The 14,111-nt window shown below is 36.3% G+C and overlaps 2 protein-coding genes across 3 annotated transcripts in view; one reads left to right on the top strand and one right to left on the bottom strand.

Annotated features, from left to right (window-relative positions):
- Positions 1-712, bottom strand: part of LOC107089133 (sodium/hydrogen exchanger 9-like) — a gene marked incomplete at its 3' end in the record, with an annotated part of 99,264 nt that extends 98,552 nt beyond the window's left edge. Inside the window, exon 1 of the mRNA XM_015381725.1 lies at positions 513-712. Coding sequence (XP_015237211.1) covers positions 513-663 — 151 coding nt within the window. The remainder of the gene's footprint in view (positions 1-512) is intronic.
- Positions 713-2,027: 1,315 nt separating this feature from the next.
- LOC107089137 (chromosome unknown open reading frame, human C3orf58) overlaps positions 2,028-14,111 on the top strand; it is a 42,068-nt gene continuing 29,984 nt past the window's right edge. The window contains exons 1-2 of one of the 2 annotated variants that reach the window (XM_015381732.1): positions 2,028-2,506; positions 13,520-13,569. The gene's annotated coding sequence lies outside the window, so the exon portion shown is untranslated. The remainder of the gene's footprint in view (positions 2,507-13,519; positions 13,570-14,111) is intronic. The other variant, XM_015381731.1, reaches the window with a different exon arrangement.

The following is a 14,111-nucleotide window of genomic DNA, read 5'->3' as shown; positions in this document are numbered from 1 at the left end:
CTTATTTTTTAAAGTAATTTATTGTGGGATTTTTAAGTAGTTTTACTGGGACTTGATTTCACTATCAGAATTACATCATATTGACCGAAATTAAAAGATGTATTGTGGGAAGGATTAAAACAACAACCTCAACATAAAAAGATGCTGTTGATTAATTTGTAAAAAACCCTGTCTGTGGGGGGGTCTTCTCAATGATTATAGACCATAACATGATCACAGCAAAACACATCTAAATATCTATTAAAAATCTAAATCAAAATATAAATTTTCTAAGAAGATGAGTTGTATAAATCTTCCTTACTGTAAGCTATAATCACTTGAAACAAAACGGTATACAGACAATAACTCTATATGCACCCTTTAAATGTTCGTGCATTATTATTATTATTATTTTCTACTTAATTAAGATGCATCTGTAACATCCTAACTGTTTCCTGTTAAAACATGGCATATACTGATTGCAAATGAAGTCCAGGAAGTGTTGGCGCAGCAGTTTCCCTGAGGTTACTTACCGTAAAACATTGCACCCCCAGTTTCATTTATCACTCTGTATTTAAATTGTTTTAACCTCCAAACGGTAAGAATTGTAATCAAGGCTAAAGCCACTGCAGAGAGAACAAACAGTGCAGAGTTATCTTGTCGTTCCTTAATAGTTTTGGACATCTTCACACTTTTAAAGTCAAACTCTTCTCTTCTAAGAAGCCGCTGCAACATCCGCATCAAGTGCGTCCGTGATGCCTTTCAGGAAACTCGTAAATTCTTATTTCATTTCGAGGTATAACAATGAAGCTGCTAAGTGCTGATTGTCCTAAAATGTCGTTGCATATTTAGTATTTTTTTAACCTGCTTGAACGTATCACTTGTATTTTTAACTAATCTAATTATGCAGAATAACTTTATATTATGGTAAATTTGCCCCCACATTTGTATTTAACTTTGATTTAAAAGTGCAATTAATTTCTCTAATGATTCTTTGTTTGTGGTATTTGTATTTACTTTCGTATTCTTTTTAATTTCTAGCATTTTTTTTTATTATTTTTTTGCATTATGTATGAGTATTTTAGACAGTATGGTTTCTATTTGCATTCTAAGCATTTTAAAGCGCTTCCAACTGTGAGAAAAGGGTTTTGTTTATGTTTTTTTTTTCTCCAGCAGAGGGCGAAGTAGACAAACTAATACTGCCACCAGAATCCTGCGCACTGCTCCTTCATAATAAACGCGTTAAAGGCTTTTGCTAAGATAATACATAAAAGCAACATAAGTCACAAATATATTTAAAAGATCAAGTGAATTTGGGTATCGCATTTTCCTTTTCAAAATCAAGAACTATGAATAAAATAATGAATGCAAGTAATGGAAAAAACAGTGTATTTGTATAGATATAAATAGATTTTAATTGTTTTATTTTAGACATACAGAGAAAATAAAAACTAATTTAATTTTCTTCGTATTCGTTTATGACCTGTTGTTTTTATTTAGTTATTCAGGTCAGGAGGTTAAAGAAAAAAAAAAAACATAGTAGGAAGCCATGATCAGTTCAACACTTTATAAAGATGAATGATTGTTGCTTAATTTTCCATATACAGGCCCTATGTTATTTCCTTAGTGACTGTCTTTATAAAAGTTTGTGTGAGGGGGTATTTTTCACCCCTTTATTTTCAGAAATAATAAATAATTTTGCACAGAATTCAACATATTTGGAAAAAATATATATTTTTTTATTTAGCTTATTTCCCCCCCCGTATGTTCAATGACCAGTCTAGGTTCTTAAAAGCACATTTTGTTCTTAATTTTTGCTTTTTAAGAGCAAATTACTTAATAAGTTTAAAACCCAAATAGAGGTTAATTTCATTTGATGTTTCAGTTTTCAATAAAATGCTTCTTAAAGAGAGAAACAGAACAAATGATACACAGAGGGGCTCGAGAAAAATAGATTCAAACCCGTCGCTAAGCAACCACTGTCGCAAAGGGACGTCGGACGTCGTAACGCATAAAGAGGCTTGTGTTGAAAAGAGTCGGCACAGAACCCATTGTGGTGTGTTGAGGGGGAGTGAGCAGCTATCTGAGAGAAGGGGGGAAAAAAGAAGCGAACTGTGGGACCATAGAGCGGACTATTGATAAGCAGGCAGAAATGGGCGTACATATACGACACGTCCGCTTCCGTCCCCTGTGAAGAGAGAGACCTTTCGGTCCAGTCGGGGGGGCGAAAAAAAGCTCCGGAAAATGAAGAGTTAAGAGCCCCCACAAAGCCAAGTGTTTATGCCAGCAGCAGCTAGCAGGCTAGCTCTTCGGCTAGATGTGTGTAACGGAGCTGGAAACTGGAAGTCCGTGTGGAGTCGTCGAGCTCAGGAGAAGCGGCTTTTCGGTGAAGAGATAAAGACTGGCTGAGATTATTATTATTTTGTTTAATTTAAAGCACCTTTCTCTCGGCTCGAAAGTAGGCGCAACTTTAAACGACATGATACCAGCTGAGCTCTGACCATTGAACTAACTACTTCTCCATCAGGTGAGTGCTGAAGTCGGACAGGTTTCTTTCATTGTTTTATCTTTTCTATTCAGCTAAATCACACGTTAGCTGGATTATGTTGAATTTCTGCTCTTAGACTCCCCTTAGTTTCTCAAAGGCAAACTCCTTTGTGTTTCTCTGTGAGACTGAGCGTCAGTGCTGGGACTTTAAAGATCATTAATTCCAAACATAAAAGGCTCTAAACCGCCCGCCTCATTTATTTTAGAAAGTGCAACCTTTTTTTATTTTTATTTTTTTCAGATTTATACAAAGTTGTTTAAAAATACAGATTCGCACGCGCACAGTAAACCCATTTGTACCAGAAAGTAACGCACTATCAATAGAAATGTGTTATTGGTGCATGTTATTTTATTCAGTGTGGTATCTGCATTAAAAAATGAATATAAAAGGGCGATGACAAGGAAAAAAATAAATGTTCCGTTAGGGACTACTTTAAACGGACAGCTTTAACCTGATAGACCTGTTTTTTCCCCCCTCAACACTTTCGCAATCTTTTGTTTGCAAAAACAATTAAGAAACCTTATGATAAAAACGGAAATAGCAAATTAATTCCATTTTTTTTGTAATGCTACATATATACAGAACTACACACTTCATCAAACCCTTTCTAATAATTAAGCCTGGCAATTATTAAATACACTCAGTCTACTAGATAATAAAACATGCCGCTTAATTGATAAAAAATCTTTACATTTAATCATATATGTTTAAACTTGATTATCTCATAGCCATCAATTGTCGAGAAAAAAACTTGATTATATGGTTAGTTTTAGGGGTATATATGAAATTCACCCCAACTAAAAAGGAAAACTGTAAGTAACCAAGATTAAAAGGCTCTTAAAATGGGCTGTTCTTATATAAAATGATAAATCATTCTTGTTCAGATATAAGGACCCAGACTAGAGGTGCACCGACCAGGCTGATACTGATCAGGAATTTTCTTTCAAAGTCTTACCTGCAGATTGTTTTTTTGCTGCAGGTTCTCTGATTAGGGTTATAAAGCCAAAATAAAATAAACTACAGCTTCAGGGCCTTTTGACTTTATGCTAAACAGCTCATGTCTCCTTCATTTATCAGATTTTTTTATTCAAGCAGAGCGCATGCTTTTGGTTTTAAGATGAAAAATGGTGCAAAGGATTTGTTTTCATGCTTTGAAAGAACAAAATATCAATATTTGACCTGCTAGTGAAGAAGTGGTGTATCTGTAATTCAGAATAGAAATTGTACCCTTATTGTTAAAATAAATTGACAATGAGGTGCAATGCATAATGTGTTGTTGCTCCCGGGCATTAAACTGCCAAAGTATTTAATAAATAAAATCATAAATCCTGGCTTTAGGCTAAAATTTCTGTACAATGTATTAAATTACATATCCAGTCTGATGTCTTAAGTGTCTGCTTGTAAGATTTATTTAGAATAAAAGTCAAAGCCTCCATTATTTGTCTTCAAAAGTGTTTTTTTTTTTTAACTTTATATCAAAAGTTATTATGACTTTATACTGAAAGAAGGTGTTAAAGTTCAGCAACCTACGCACATACATACTAGAGTTGCCCGTTTCATCTGAAAAATAAAGGCCTGAGGTCCTTTTATTTAAAGGTCTTAAGTTGTAAAATTGATCATTAAAAAGTTTTCAATTTAAGCAAGTTATTTTGGTTAAACTTTTTAACATCTTTTAGAAAGATTTTTATTTTCTAACAGGAAAATATATGACTGTAGTTATGTAAAAGGTTCATTTAAGACGTCCTGTTGGTGGTTGATTTGAATGTTTCTGATTGCTCATTGGGGGTTCGTTTTGTAATTGTTGCCTTAAAGCTCCTAAGGAAGCAGTGTTATTTTATTTTTTTTTCAGACCAAAGCTAAAGCAACAACTTCAGCAGACGGAGGTTCACGTCTAGGAATGTCAGATAATCAATCAGGTGTTTCCAAATATTTTTTTCAATCTTTTAACTTTAAATTGCTGCATCTTTCAACGGCTTGTTCTTAGTCAATGCTGTTGCCACACTTGATGCATTTCTCTTGACTTCTGCATAGATTTAAATCAATGGACTGCTTTTCAAAATCCAGCAGAGGGATGTGGGATGTGAAACATGCTGTTAGCTAAATCAAACAAAACAAACATCTGTTTTTCAATCCAAATCTGTCTGTGCCTTTGATTTGCTGCGTCCTTTTGTTCCAAAAGCATAAACTATTGATATTCCCATAAAACCCTCTGCTCTCTGCTTTGAGGAGGTGATGAATAGATTGATGTTCATTGAAGTGATGCCTTTAATTGGTGCAGGTATTTGCGGGTCTTAATTTTTCCATGAAGCGGGAGAACGATGCACTGGCTTGTCCCCAACTGTCCCACATGTTTGCTGTAGCTGAAAACAGTTTTTGTGATACAACATTATCGACTCGCCCCCATTCGATAACCTTGGCTACAGTAGTTTGTTTCCACAGCGAGAGGCGCACCGTGCAGCGGAACTGGAAGTTAGGGGGGGTAGAGAGTAGGCTTTTTCCCCGAGCTTTGGTTAGAGCTTTGTGATAATACCGGCAGCCTCCCGAGCAGACATTGGTGTGTTTGTGTGTGCGTCCTGTCAGAAAGAGGAAAACAGCTTTTCTGATATCAGTCGCAGGAGGAATAATGCTTGGATTTTAATTAAATATGTATTTTTCTTGAATTCTCTGAATCTTTATAACTGTATGCACCCTTCTTTTGCATTTCCAATTTAATTAATCTAGCATTTTTTTGTGTAGCTTGGCATCATGTCTGCGCAATGAAGTTAAAGGTATAGTGGGAGATTTTCATTTTCCGGTTGGATCATCAAAATAAGTGTTCCTCCTAGCTGTCAATCATTCTGGTGATATGTTTACGTAAGGCTGTCCTATGTGCTCGTATTTTCAGTTACCGGTGGGGAGTCTGACAAAGTTGAAAATGTGCAAATCTTCTTTTGGAAAGTAAGCTTTTATGATCGATGAAAACAGCAACTTTTAAACAGAGCTTGCATGAGGAGATATGGGCTGGTGCATGCTCTCGCACGCATTTAATAGGCGTTCCCTTTCCTGAACGGGTGCAGGGTTGTGCATGTGCATTTATTTTTAATTGGAGAGGGTGGGTCTTTTTTAAAATTCACGAAAATCCTCCACTATACCTTAACCCTTTATAAGCCTCAAAAGAAAACCCTCTCTTACCATCAACCTCCCATTATGCCCCATTATCTAAAACAAGAGCAGGCTGGAAAAAAATGAAGGAATGTTTTCATTTTAAACCTCTCCATCTTATCAGTTATTCTCTCAGAATATAAGTTTAATGCAAAGTGAAATGTTAGATTTTTCTGTCGTCTTCAACTGTGTCGACCTTTGTCATTCTGTTTCAAGCCTCCACGGAGCCTGTTGCTTTATCTTGTGCCTTTTTCTGTCCCAGTAATGAGCCATTTTGTGGCTCTTAACATCTGCCAAACTTGGAATCTTCTCCATGCGAGACTCATCTCCAATGCATGAGGAGTCAGGCACCCTTTTGATTTCCCCTCTTTGCTTCCAAACTGCTCACCAATGTACTTTTCAGGGTAAATGTGCCGATAAACATATCCATTTTTTATTTATTCCAACTTAGGTGGATTGTTTTTAACGATGAGAGCTAAATTGATGATAGTGTCCTCCTCCTGATATTTTGCCTCTCTCTTTATCTCAGAGTCTCTATGGGGGAGCAGTAGTGTGGGGTTGACTAATTAGAAGCACAAGTTTTCTGTGGGCACTGTTGGGTTTGTCTGAAAAGAAAACAGGGCTTTAAATGTTATTGCCCCCATATTCTTGTGCATAACATCTGTGCTTGAAATCAAAGCATCTGGCTTTCCTTAGGAGCCTAAAGTGATTTTTATTTCAGGCAAAAACTACAGTTGGTGACCTTGCCCCTTGAGTGCCTCACAGTATGCCTTTAACTCTGCACATGTGGTTCAATGAGTCCCATCCACTGGCTTCCAGCTTAACATTTATTGGTATTCCATGTTCTTAAAGCTCTGATATGAGTCTTTTTTTGTTAGTTAAACAAAGGTACTTGAAAGACTGCAGGATATTAGGAAATCATGCAGAAGCTTATAATAACTATCTGGAGGATAGTTGCAACATATGTAAATTTTCTGTCTTTGTCTTGTCTATCTTTGGGTTGTAATATAAAGGTTAAAGATTACTCTTTTTTTCTGTGTAATCGCCATCCAAACAAAAGAGTGTTATCGGCACGAAAAATATTGGAGTTTAGAGTTCCCTACTCGCTGTATATACTCGACACTGATAAGGCAGTAAGTTAACCGACTCGATCGCTGGTGAATTTTTAAGTGCATCTCTTCTCTTTTGAAAGGGTGCCGTTAAATGTCGAGGGGCTGCCTATAGCTGCAGATGGTAAGTGATATCAATGAATAGGTGCTAGAATTAACTTGCAGGAAAATGAATAAATAAAATATCTGTATTATATTACCACATTATGCTTTCAATTAACTGACTGATTTAATCTTGATTTAAACTTCAGCGACCATATGCTACAGGAAATGTTTATCTATTAGCCACTAGGTTGATATATATTCTCTGCCTGATATTGCCACAAATGTAGGGTTTATAGAGGAGCCAAGTGTAAGATTTATAGACGTAAATGACAATATATTAAGGATGTTAACACATCACATCTTTTGCATTAACAGGATGCGGGGAGGATGTAAATTAACCCATCACTCTAATGATTAGTGAACCCAATCAAGTTTGATGTCTAATCTGCTTTTCATTAACCAGGTGGCAACTACTTGTATGTCATGTGTGAATTTCCCACACATGATGGTTTTTTTTTTTTCTTCAGGTCGATCCTATGTATCATTTCTTTTACTCTCTGTAATTTAAGCAACATAAAGGTTGTCTCTCTACTAGAGATCTGCATATGTCTCTTAAGTTGCAGCCAATCTGTATTTATATCTCTCATTATCATTATTTCGTTTTTATTGCTTAAAACATATTTTAATGTCAAAATGCAGTGTTTTCATGGAAAAACTGTACTCCTGAACAACTTTGAGCTTTTGAAGGCAGAGTAGCTTCTCATTTGTGTGCAGACAACATCTTGAGGTGAAATGACACATTATGCTTTTAGTAAGCTGACAGCATTGTCACAGTAGTGCCATTAAATGCTAAGAGGAATAAATAACAAGTATAAAGGAATTGTCATTTCCTAGATACTAGAAATGTGTAGTGGAACAAATGTCTTGTCTGGATGCTATCCAAGTAGAGTCCTTGTTGAAATAATTAAAAGATTAAACTTTGCAGAGGAATAGCAGCACCTTTTTTTTTTTTTTTTTTTATCCCTTTACGCTAAGGTATCAATGTGACAAAGTCTGGTCTGGGTTCTGTTAGAGTAGCAGTAGCACTGCCTTGTGTAACCTGTGGAATGGTGTGATTCTCTCACTTTTCACTTTTATCGTTGATTTAAAGTATGAACGAGGGTTGTCAAGATGCCAAAAAATCTAAACTCTATATATCGGTACACAGTAAAATTCTCTATACCATTGGGATAAGAAATAAAATAATGATAAAATTTAAGAAAATATTTTTACCAAAATGAAAAACTCTCAACATGGAACATGCTTTCTCAGCAACACAATTTGACAATATTCATTAAATATGCAAATAATCTAGAAATCTAAAACGAACAATTGCAGAAATATGGAAACTGTACTACAATTCAGTTTATTTATATAGCGCCAATTCACAACACGTCATCTCAAGGCACTTTACAATTCAACTGGATCATACAGTCAAATTGATTCAAAGTTTTCCTCAAACTAAGCATGCTTGAAGTGACAGTGGAGAGGAAAAAGTCCCTTTTAATGGGAAGAAAACTCCAGCAAAAGCAGAGTCAGTGTGAGTTGCAAACTGCTGAGGCCGTCTGGGGTTCAAGGAGACAGAAGCAGACATAGAAAAAGAAGCAGAGATACAAAAGGCAACTGTAAAACAGCTCCGCAGGCGGCTCCGTCCAGGAAACACACAGCTAGGAAGACGAACTCCGAGCCAGCCCCGATGTTAGAGGATGAAGACATCACATCCAGCCAGTCCTAGTCAGAGAAACAGGACTACACTTAAAAAAACAGGCTGATCTCAAACATCTATAAACAAGGGTGTTGATGGCACAGCTGATATTTCTCTACAGGATGGTGTTACAGACACAGGAACAGGCCAGATGAAGCTACTGTGAGAAAAAGCAGAGAGAGCAAAGCACTTGTTAATATCATTACTTTAAAAAGTATATTTTTAACAACTGTATTTCACGCCTTCCAAAAAGTTAAACTGTTGCTTTGCAAAATAGTTGTATCCACAAATTTTTTTCCCGAAAATATTTTGGGATCTGAAGATATTTTTTGGAATGAGTCCTTATTGCACTCTTGGTGTAATGTTTGTGGATAGTGGTTATTCCTACGCTTCACTGGAGTCTAACAGCGATGGTACGTTCTAATTTTACAGCTTAACATGGATTTATTCAAAGGGGCAATGATTTTAGAAAATAATTTCCTGAACCCCTAGTGAATAGTTATTTAAAAAACTGCTCTTTGTGTCTGTTTGGGTTATCTTTGCCTGAGTAAATGAAATTGTTTGATCTTAAATATCTGACTGAGAAACCAAACGATGACTAAATCTGAAAGGTTTAAAAAAAAAAAAAAGAAAACGCTGGATATAAAACTACCGTACTTGAGGGCTGTAATAATTTTGCAGCCTCATTCAGTTGTACAGTTTGGTCTTGCTTAAATTACATAAAGCCTTTAAGTAATATGCCAAATAACCGCCTGTATCACTTGTCACCTTCCGCACCTCATTAGTCAGTGATGTTCAGCTCTTGATTCAGCTCGTCCCGACTGTCTCTCTTTCTCTCTAATGAAGAGGGAGGTGAAACAACTTCATGTTTTTTGTGGGCCTTTAGTTCATCCTACTTAAATGTCATATCCGCTCCCCAGATTCTGGAGCTCTGTCAAACACTAAATGGCACTTGAATCGGGCTTTAAGAGCAGCAGGATATACGGTTTTCCTCTCAAGCAATCAGCTTCCTCTCTTATCCCTGCTGCAAAAAAGCAAGCACATCCTTGTGAATTCTGTTGAACTTTTGCAAAAGTATTTGTTAACCTTAAACTTTCCTTACTGTCTCCTTTGACAGCCAAAACACTTCAATGTATTTGAAAGGAAAAGAAATGTTAATGCAATATTTCTGTCATCTTGCAAATGTTTTGCGTAATGCCCTAAACTTCTCTATCATCACATCCTTGCTTTCGAAACTGCAGAGACATTGACTCTGCTTCCCCTTGGATGTTGTTTAGATGGTAGGTTGAGGAGTTTATAGAGTATTTGTATTTACAAACGGAACCACATGACCTGCTTTAATTGTGGTTTGGACTCTGAATCTATTAAAGTTTCTGCTCTTGCAAATGCCACTGAGGCTCCTTAAGAATGAATTTGGCTGAATCTGATGAAGCATAGAATCTGTTTCAGTCAAATTTGCAAAAACTGCCTAGTATGCCTTTTGACCTCGTAAAAGAGCATCTGATCAAAAAGGGTTTGGTTTCTCTTCTAGGACCTATTTCAGAGCCTCAGAGCTTTTTGCCACCAGTGGCACCTAAACAGTCATTCATCTAAAGTGCAGAATAGAGGAAAATCCACTTTCTGAACATTGTGTGATTGAATAATTCTGTGCACTTTTCAGTTTCAGACTTTTTTTGTTACAGGTGCCGCTGCTGAGAATTATTTTTGTTTCTTAACTTGTTTGGCTAGTGTCATTGTTATGTCTGCAAAACATAACCAAGGAAGGAACACTCAATTTTAATTTTGTAAGATTTTTATCAAGCTTGCTTAATGTTGTGCACAGCATCCAACCTCAAAATATTGTTCTTATTGTTTATTGTATTTATTTCTTTATTTATTGCATTTTGTTTATTATGAAAATATTTCTGTTGAATTTTGGAGTCTTTGTTTTTATCCTTGTGGTATCGAGTTTAAGATCGTGACAACCCTAAGTAATATGTATATACCTTTCTCTAGCTCCCTGAACTGCGGAGCAACTTCGTAGCGTGTTTAATAACCCCAAAGAGAGATAGAAAATTGGTTTATTTCCAGAAAAGGCATATGATTTACTAGGAACCACATTAAGCTCAGCCAGTGATATAAAACTAGCTACTAACCACCAGAGTTGCCTGCCATGCTGGTCGTAACTTTAGCTTCTGTTCGGAAGCATCAAAAATATGGCATTCGTTAAAATGTATGCCATGTTGTGTGCGCAGGTCTGTCTGCATATTGAATGTATTTCCTCTCGCGGATGTAATTGCCACTTTGCAATGATTTCAAAGCGCCTTGTTGCCATCTTTCTCTTCCTTAAAATGAAGCCAAACTTTCGAGCGCTTTACCTGATGGGATGCAATTTTTTTGTTTTGCTTTTCTAGACTTAAGCCTGGTTACGTCGTACTTGCTTACTGAATGCCGTGTGCGTAACTTGCGTAAAAAAGGTGACGTAAGTTGTGCTGCCCTGCGCTATGCTCTGGTGCTGCCTGGAACCGTTAAGAGAATCGTTAAGCGAGCTGCCAAACGGTGCCATGGAATTGGAACAGGAATCTGAACAGGAACCGGTTTTCGATTTCCATCCCTACATCTGTGTGACGTTTGCTGCGGATTTAGTACCCATCCCGCCGTCCTCCCCAGATGTCATTTACATCAGCTGCTGCTTTACCCCATTCCACGGACACTATTGTCTCAAAGAACAAAAAAACATGCTTGTTCCCGCAAATGAAGTTATCAATACGGATATTAGATATTCCACCTTATTCTGAGGGAAATTTAGGGTGAAACAAAGCCATTTATCCCAAAAACAGGGCGTACAATTTAAAATTTTAGTAATGGGCGCACAATGTACGCCTGCACGCATTGGTAGCTATAGCAGCTGTAAGGGTTAAAAGTAACTATATTTACTAAATCAAAGGCCTGTAAGCGGGGTAAACTTTGCTGTTCGAGAGATTTTAAGCCCATTTTAAATGTATTATAGAAATAGACTGAATAAATCTTCCCCTATAAATTTGGCCCATTTTCGCTGCACCTGATGTATATTTTATTTAATTTTTTTCAGTATCTTGACTGATACAGGTATTAATATTTCATTGGTGCATCTCTAGTGTATTATAAGCTGTGTTTAGAGCAGTTTAAAGCTAACTACTACTTTATAAGCTTTGTTGTGCACAGAAATTGTGACATTTAAAAACACCCAAAATAGATACACTGGTATAGCACATCTGTGTCAATAAGCATATTTCCGGAATAGTCCATGATGTTTGATAGACCCTTAAATTGCATCTTCTTTGTTTAAAGAGCAGTATGACTAAATTATTTGTTTAAGAAAAACAATATAAGTAACTTGTTTTAGATTTAGGAAAAAAGATGGTGGACCACATTTGATCTTAAACAGAAGGTGAAAAGTGGGCATTGCCCGCTCGGCCTGACACTTTTCATAAAACACACTTTTTCAAACAGAGGAAGTGGATTTCTTTTTCTTGTTTGTTAAAATCACTTTTGTGTATATAATGACTTCAAATTTCTAAACGTTTAGAACCATAGATGTGGAGAACACGGGTTATGTTCAGAAATTGACCCCACTACAAGGTGAACAACCAGGACCCATACTCTGGGTTTTTTGCTGCCTCTAATATGTTGTACCTATTCCCATTGGCTCTGACCGGTTCAAGAATCCAGTAATGCAGCATGAAATATTTAAAGCTTTAAACAAGTCTTAATAAATTACCTGGAAATCTGATATTAGAAGTAGTACAAGTAAGATTGCTTATAAAAACAAAAAGGCTGCTCTTTACAGGTTTGAAAAAATTAAAACTCTTTATCAATTTCCTTCAAATAAACACATTGTGAAACATTGTGAAACTTTTTTTTTTCTCAACCCGTTGTTTAAACCCCAATGAAATGTAGTGAAGCTGGTAGTTGCAAAGCATCTAAGCATCATAATTGCTAAAATATTTTCTGAATAGGGTTTTTTCTTTCTTTTAGTTATTGTTGTTTAGTGTTTTATCACACTGGTTCTGTTTTTGTTGACGTAAGACTAACTATTTTTATAACTCTGCTCTATGTTTTAGGTAAGGGGCCCTCTTAAAAAATGGAAAAATGCCCCTTCATTTTTCCTTTGCAAAAATCATAATAAAAAAACTAAGAAGTTCTTGATAATTATAGTATTCTGCTTTATTAAATAAAGACCCTGACCTAATTTGTTTTAAAAAAATTAGATAACTCAAATGTTTTTCTCTGTTTAAAAGATATAAAAGAAAAAATTCCTATTTATGGTCTAGAGAAGGATATTTAAACTGCTTGAATCATTCTTTGCCTTTTAAAATAGCACAGCTTAACTGCCTCTTGCCTCCAAATTTTAAATACTTTATATTTTTACATTATTCATGTTGTCCTGATTTGATCAAGGTGTTTCTCAGACAGATACGAGACGCAAGAGTAAGCACTTTTTGCTCTTATCTGACTCTTAGCAGGCGCAAGTCTCTCAGAACTGCTCCCTGTATTCAGACTTCGTCTTTACAAATCTCAGCTGCTTCGATCTTTCAGGAAAATCCAAGGAGCCTGTTGACTTAGCCGTTAATGGCACTAGTGGGCCTCCTCGTTAGCCATGCCTTCTGAAGTCAGTGGTCCTAATAGAGGTCTCCTAATGAGTTCTAATTGAAAACGGCTAATTTGCGTGGCCTGAGTCTTTGTCTTTCTCAAAGCGCCTTATAAGACTCTTTGCTAAAAAGCTGATTGGGGAGTCTAGAACGTCTTCATCAGGGGTATTCTATTAAGAGCTTTCATTCTCCTTCTGTATTTTCATCTCTGTGGTGCTTTCCTCTTACAGTTTCAGTCCTCTGCTGACATCACTTTGCTTAGGGGGAGTTTTCACAGCCCTCCCACAATATCAGAAACGTTATTCCAGTGACACCAGACTTTTTTTTTTTTTTTCTTTCCAAGGAACCACTTCAAAGTGTGATTAAAAGGAAGTGGGGCAGCTCTGATCAAAGGTTAGATTTTTTTTTTACAGCGTGACTTTCTTCACAATGCATAGCAAGTCCCCCCCCCAAAAAAAAAAAATAAAAATTACTGAGCACAGCGTAACTGTGGAGGCAAGCAGGCTGCAAGTTATTTTGCCTTTCCTGAGGAGGACAAGTGATGAGTTTTTGTGAGAGCTCCTGTGAGGAATCCTCCTCCGAGTGTGTTCATTTTTGTTTTTAATGAGAGTTGTAGATTTCCTCCTAATTTGATCTCTGACACTCCATTTTCTGTTTTTCTTTCTTTTATTTGTCTCGCAGTGGGATGTAAGAAGGAGCTTAAAATGTAGAGATCTCCAATGGCTCAGGCAGGTTTATTGCATTGGCTGTGGGCCAACTAATTTTGTCCCAAAAAAATAATGAAATCTCCTAAATAATCCAAGCAATTCACATTTGTGAGACAATTTCATTTGCCAGGGAGCATTTTATTTATTAATTTTTTTCTTTTTTTTGTGCTTTACACTTTGGGAAGTTGATTTCAAATAACCACTTTTCAAACTTTTCTCTTTCCTAAA

Source organism: Cyprinodon variegatus, unplaced genomic scaffold (genome assembly GCF_000732505.1).
Source record: "Cyprinodon variegatus isolate N-32 unplaced genomic scaffold, C_variegatus-1.0 Scaffold240, whole genome shotgun sequence".
NCBI classification, from domain to species: Eukaryota; Metazoa; Chordata; class Actinopteri; order Cyprinodontiformes; family Cyprinodontidae; genus Cyprinodon; species Cyprinodon variegatus.
Note: the sequence above shows the minus strand (reverse complement) of the source record. Positions and strands in the feature narration are given on the sequence as shown.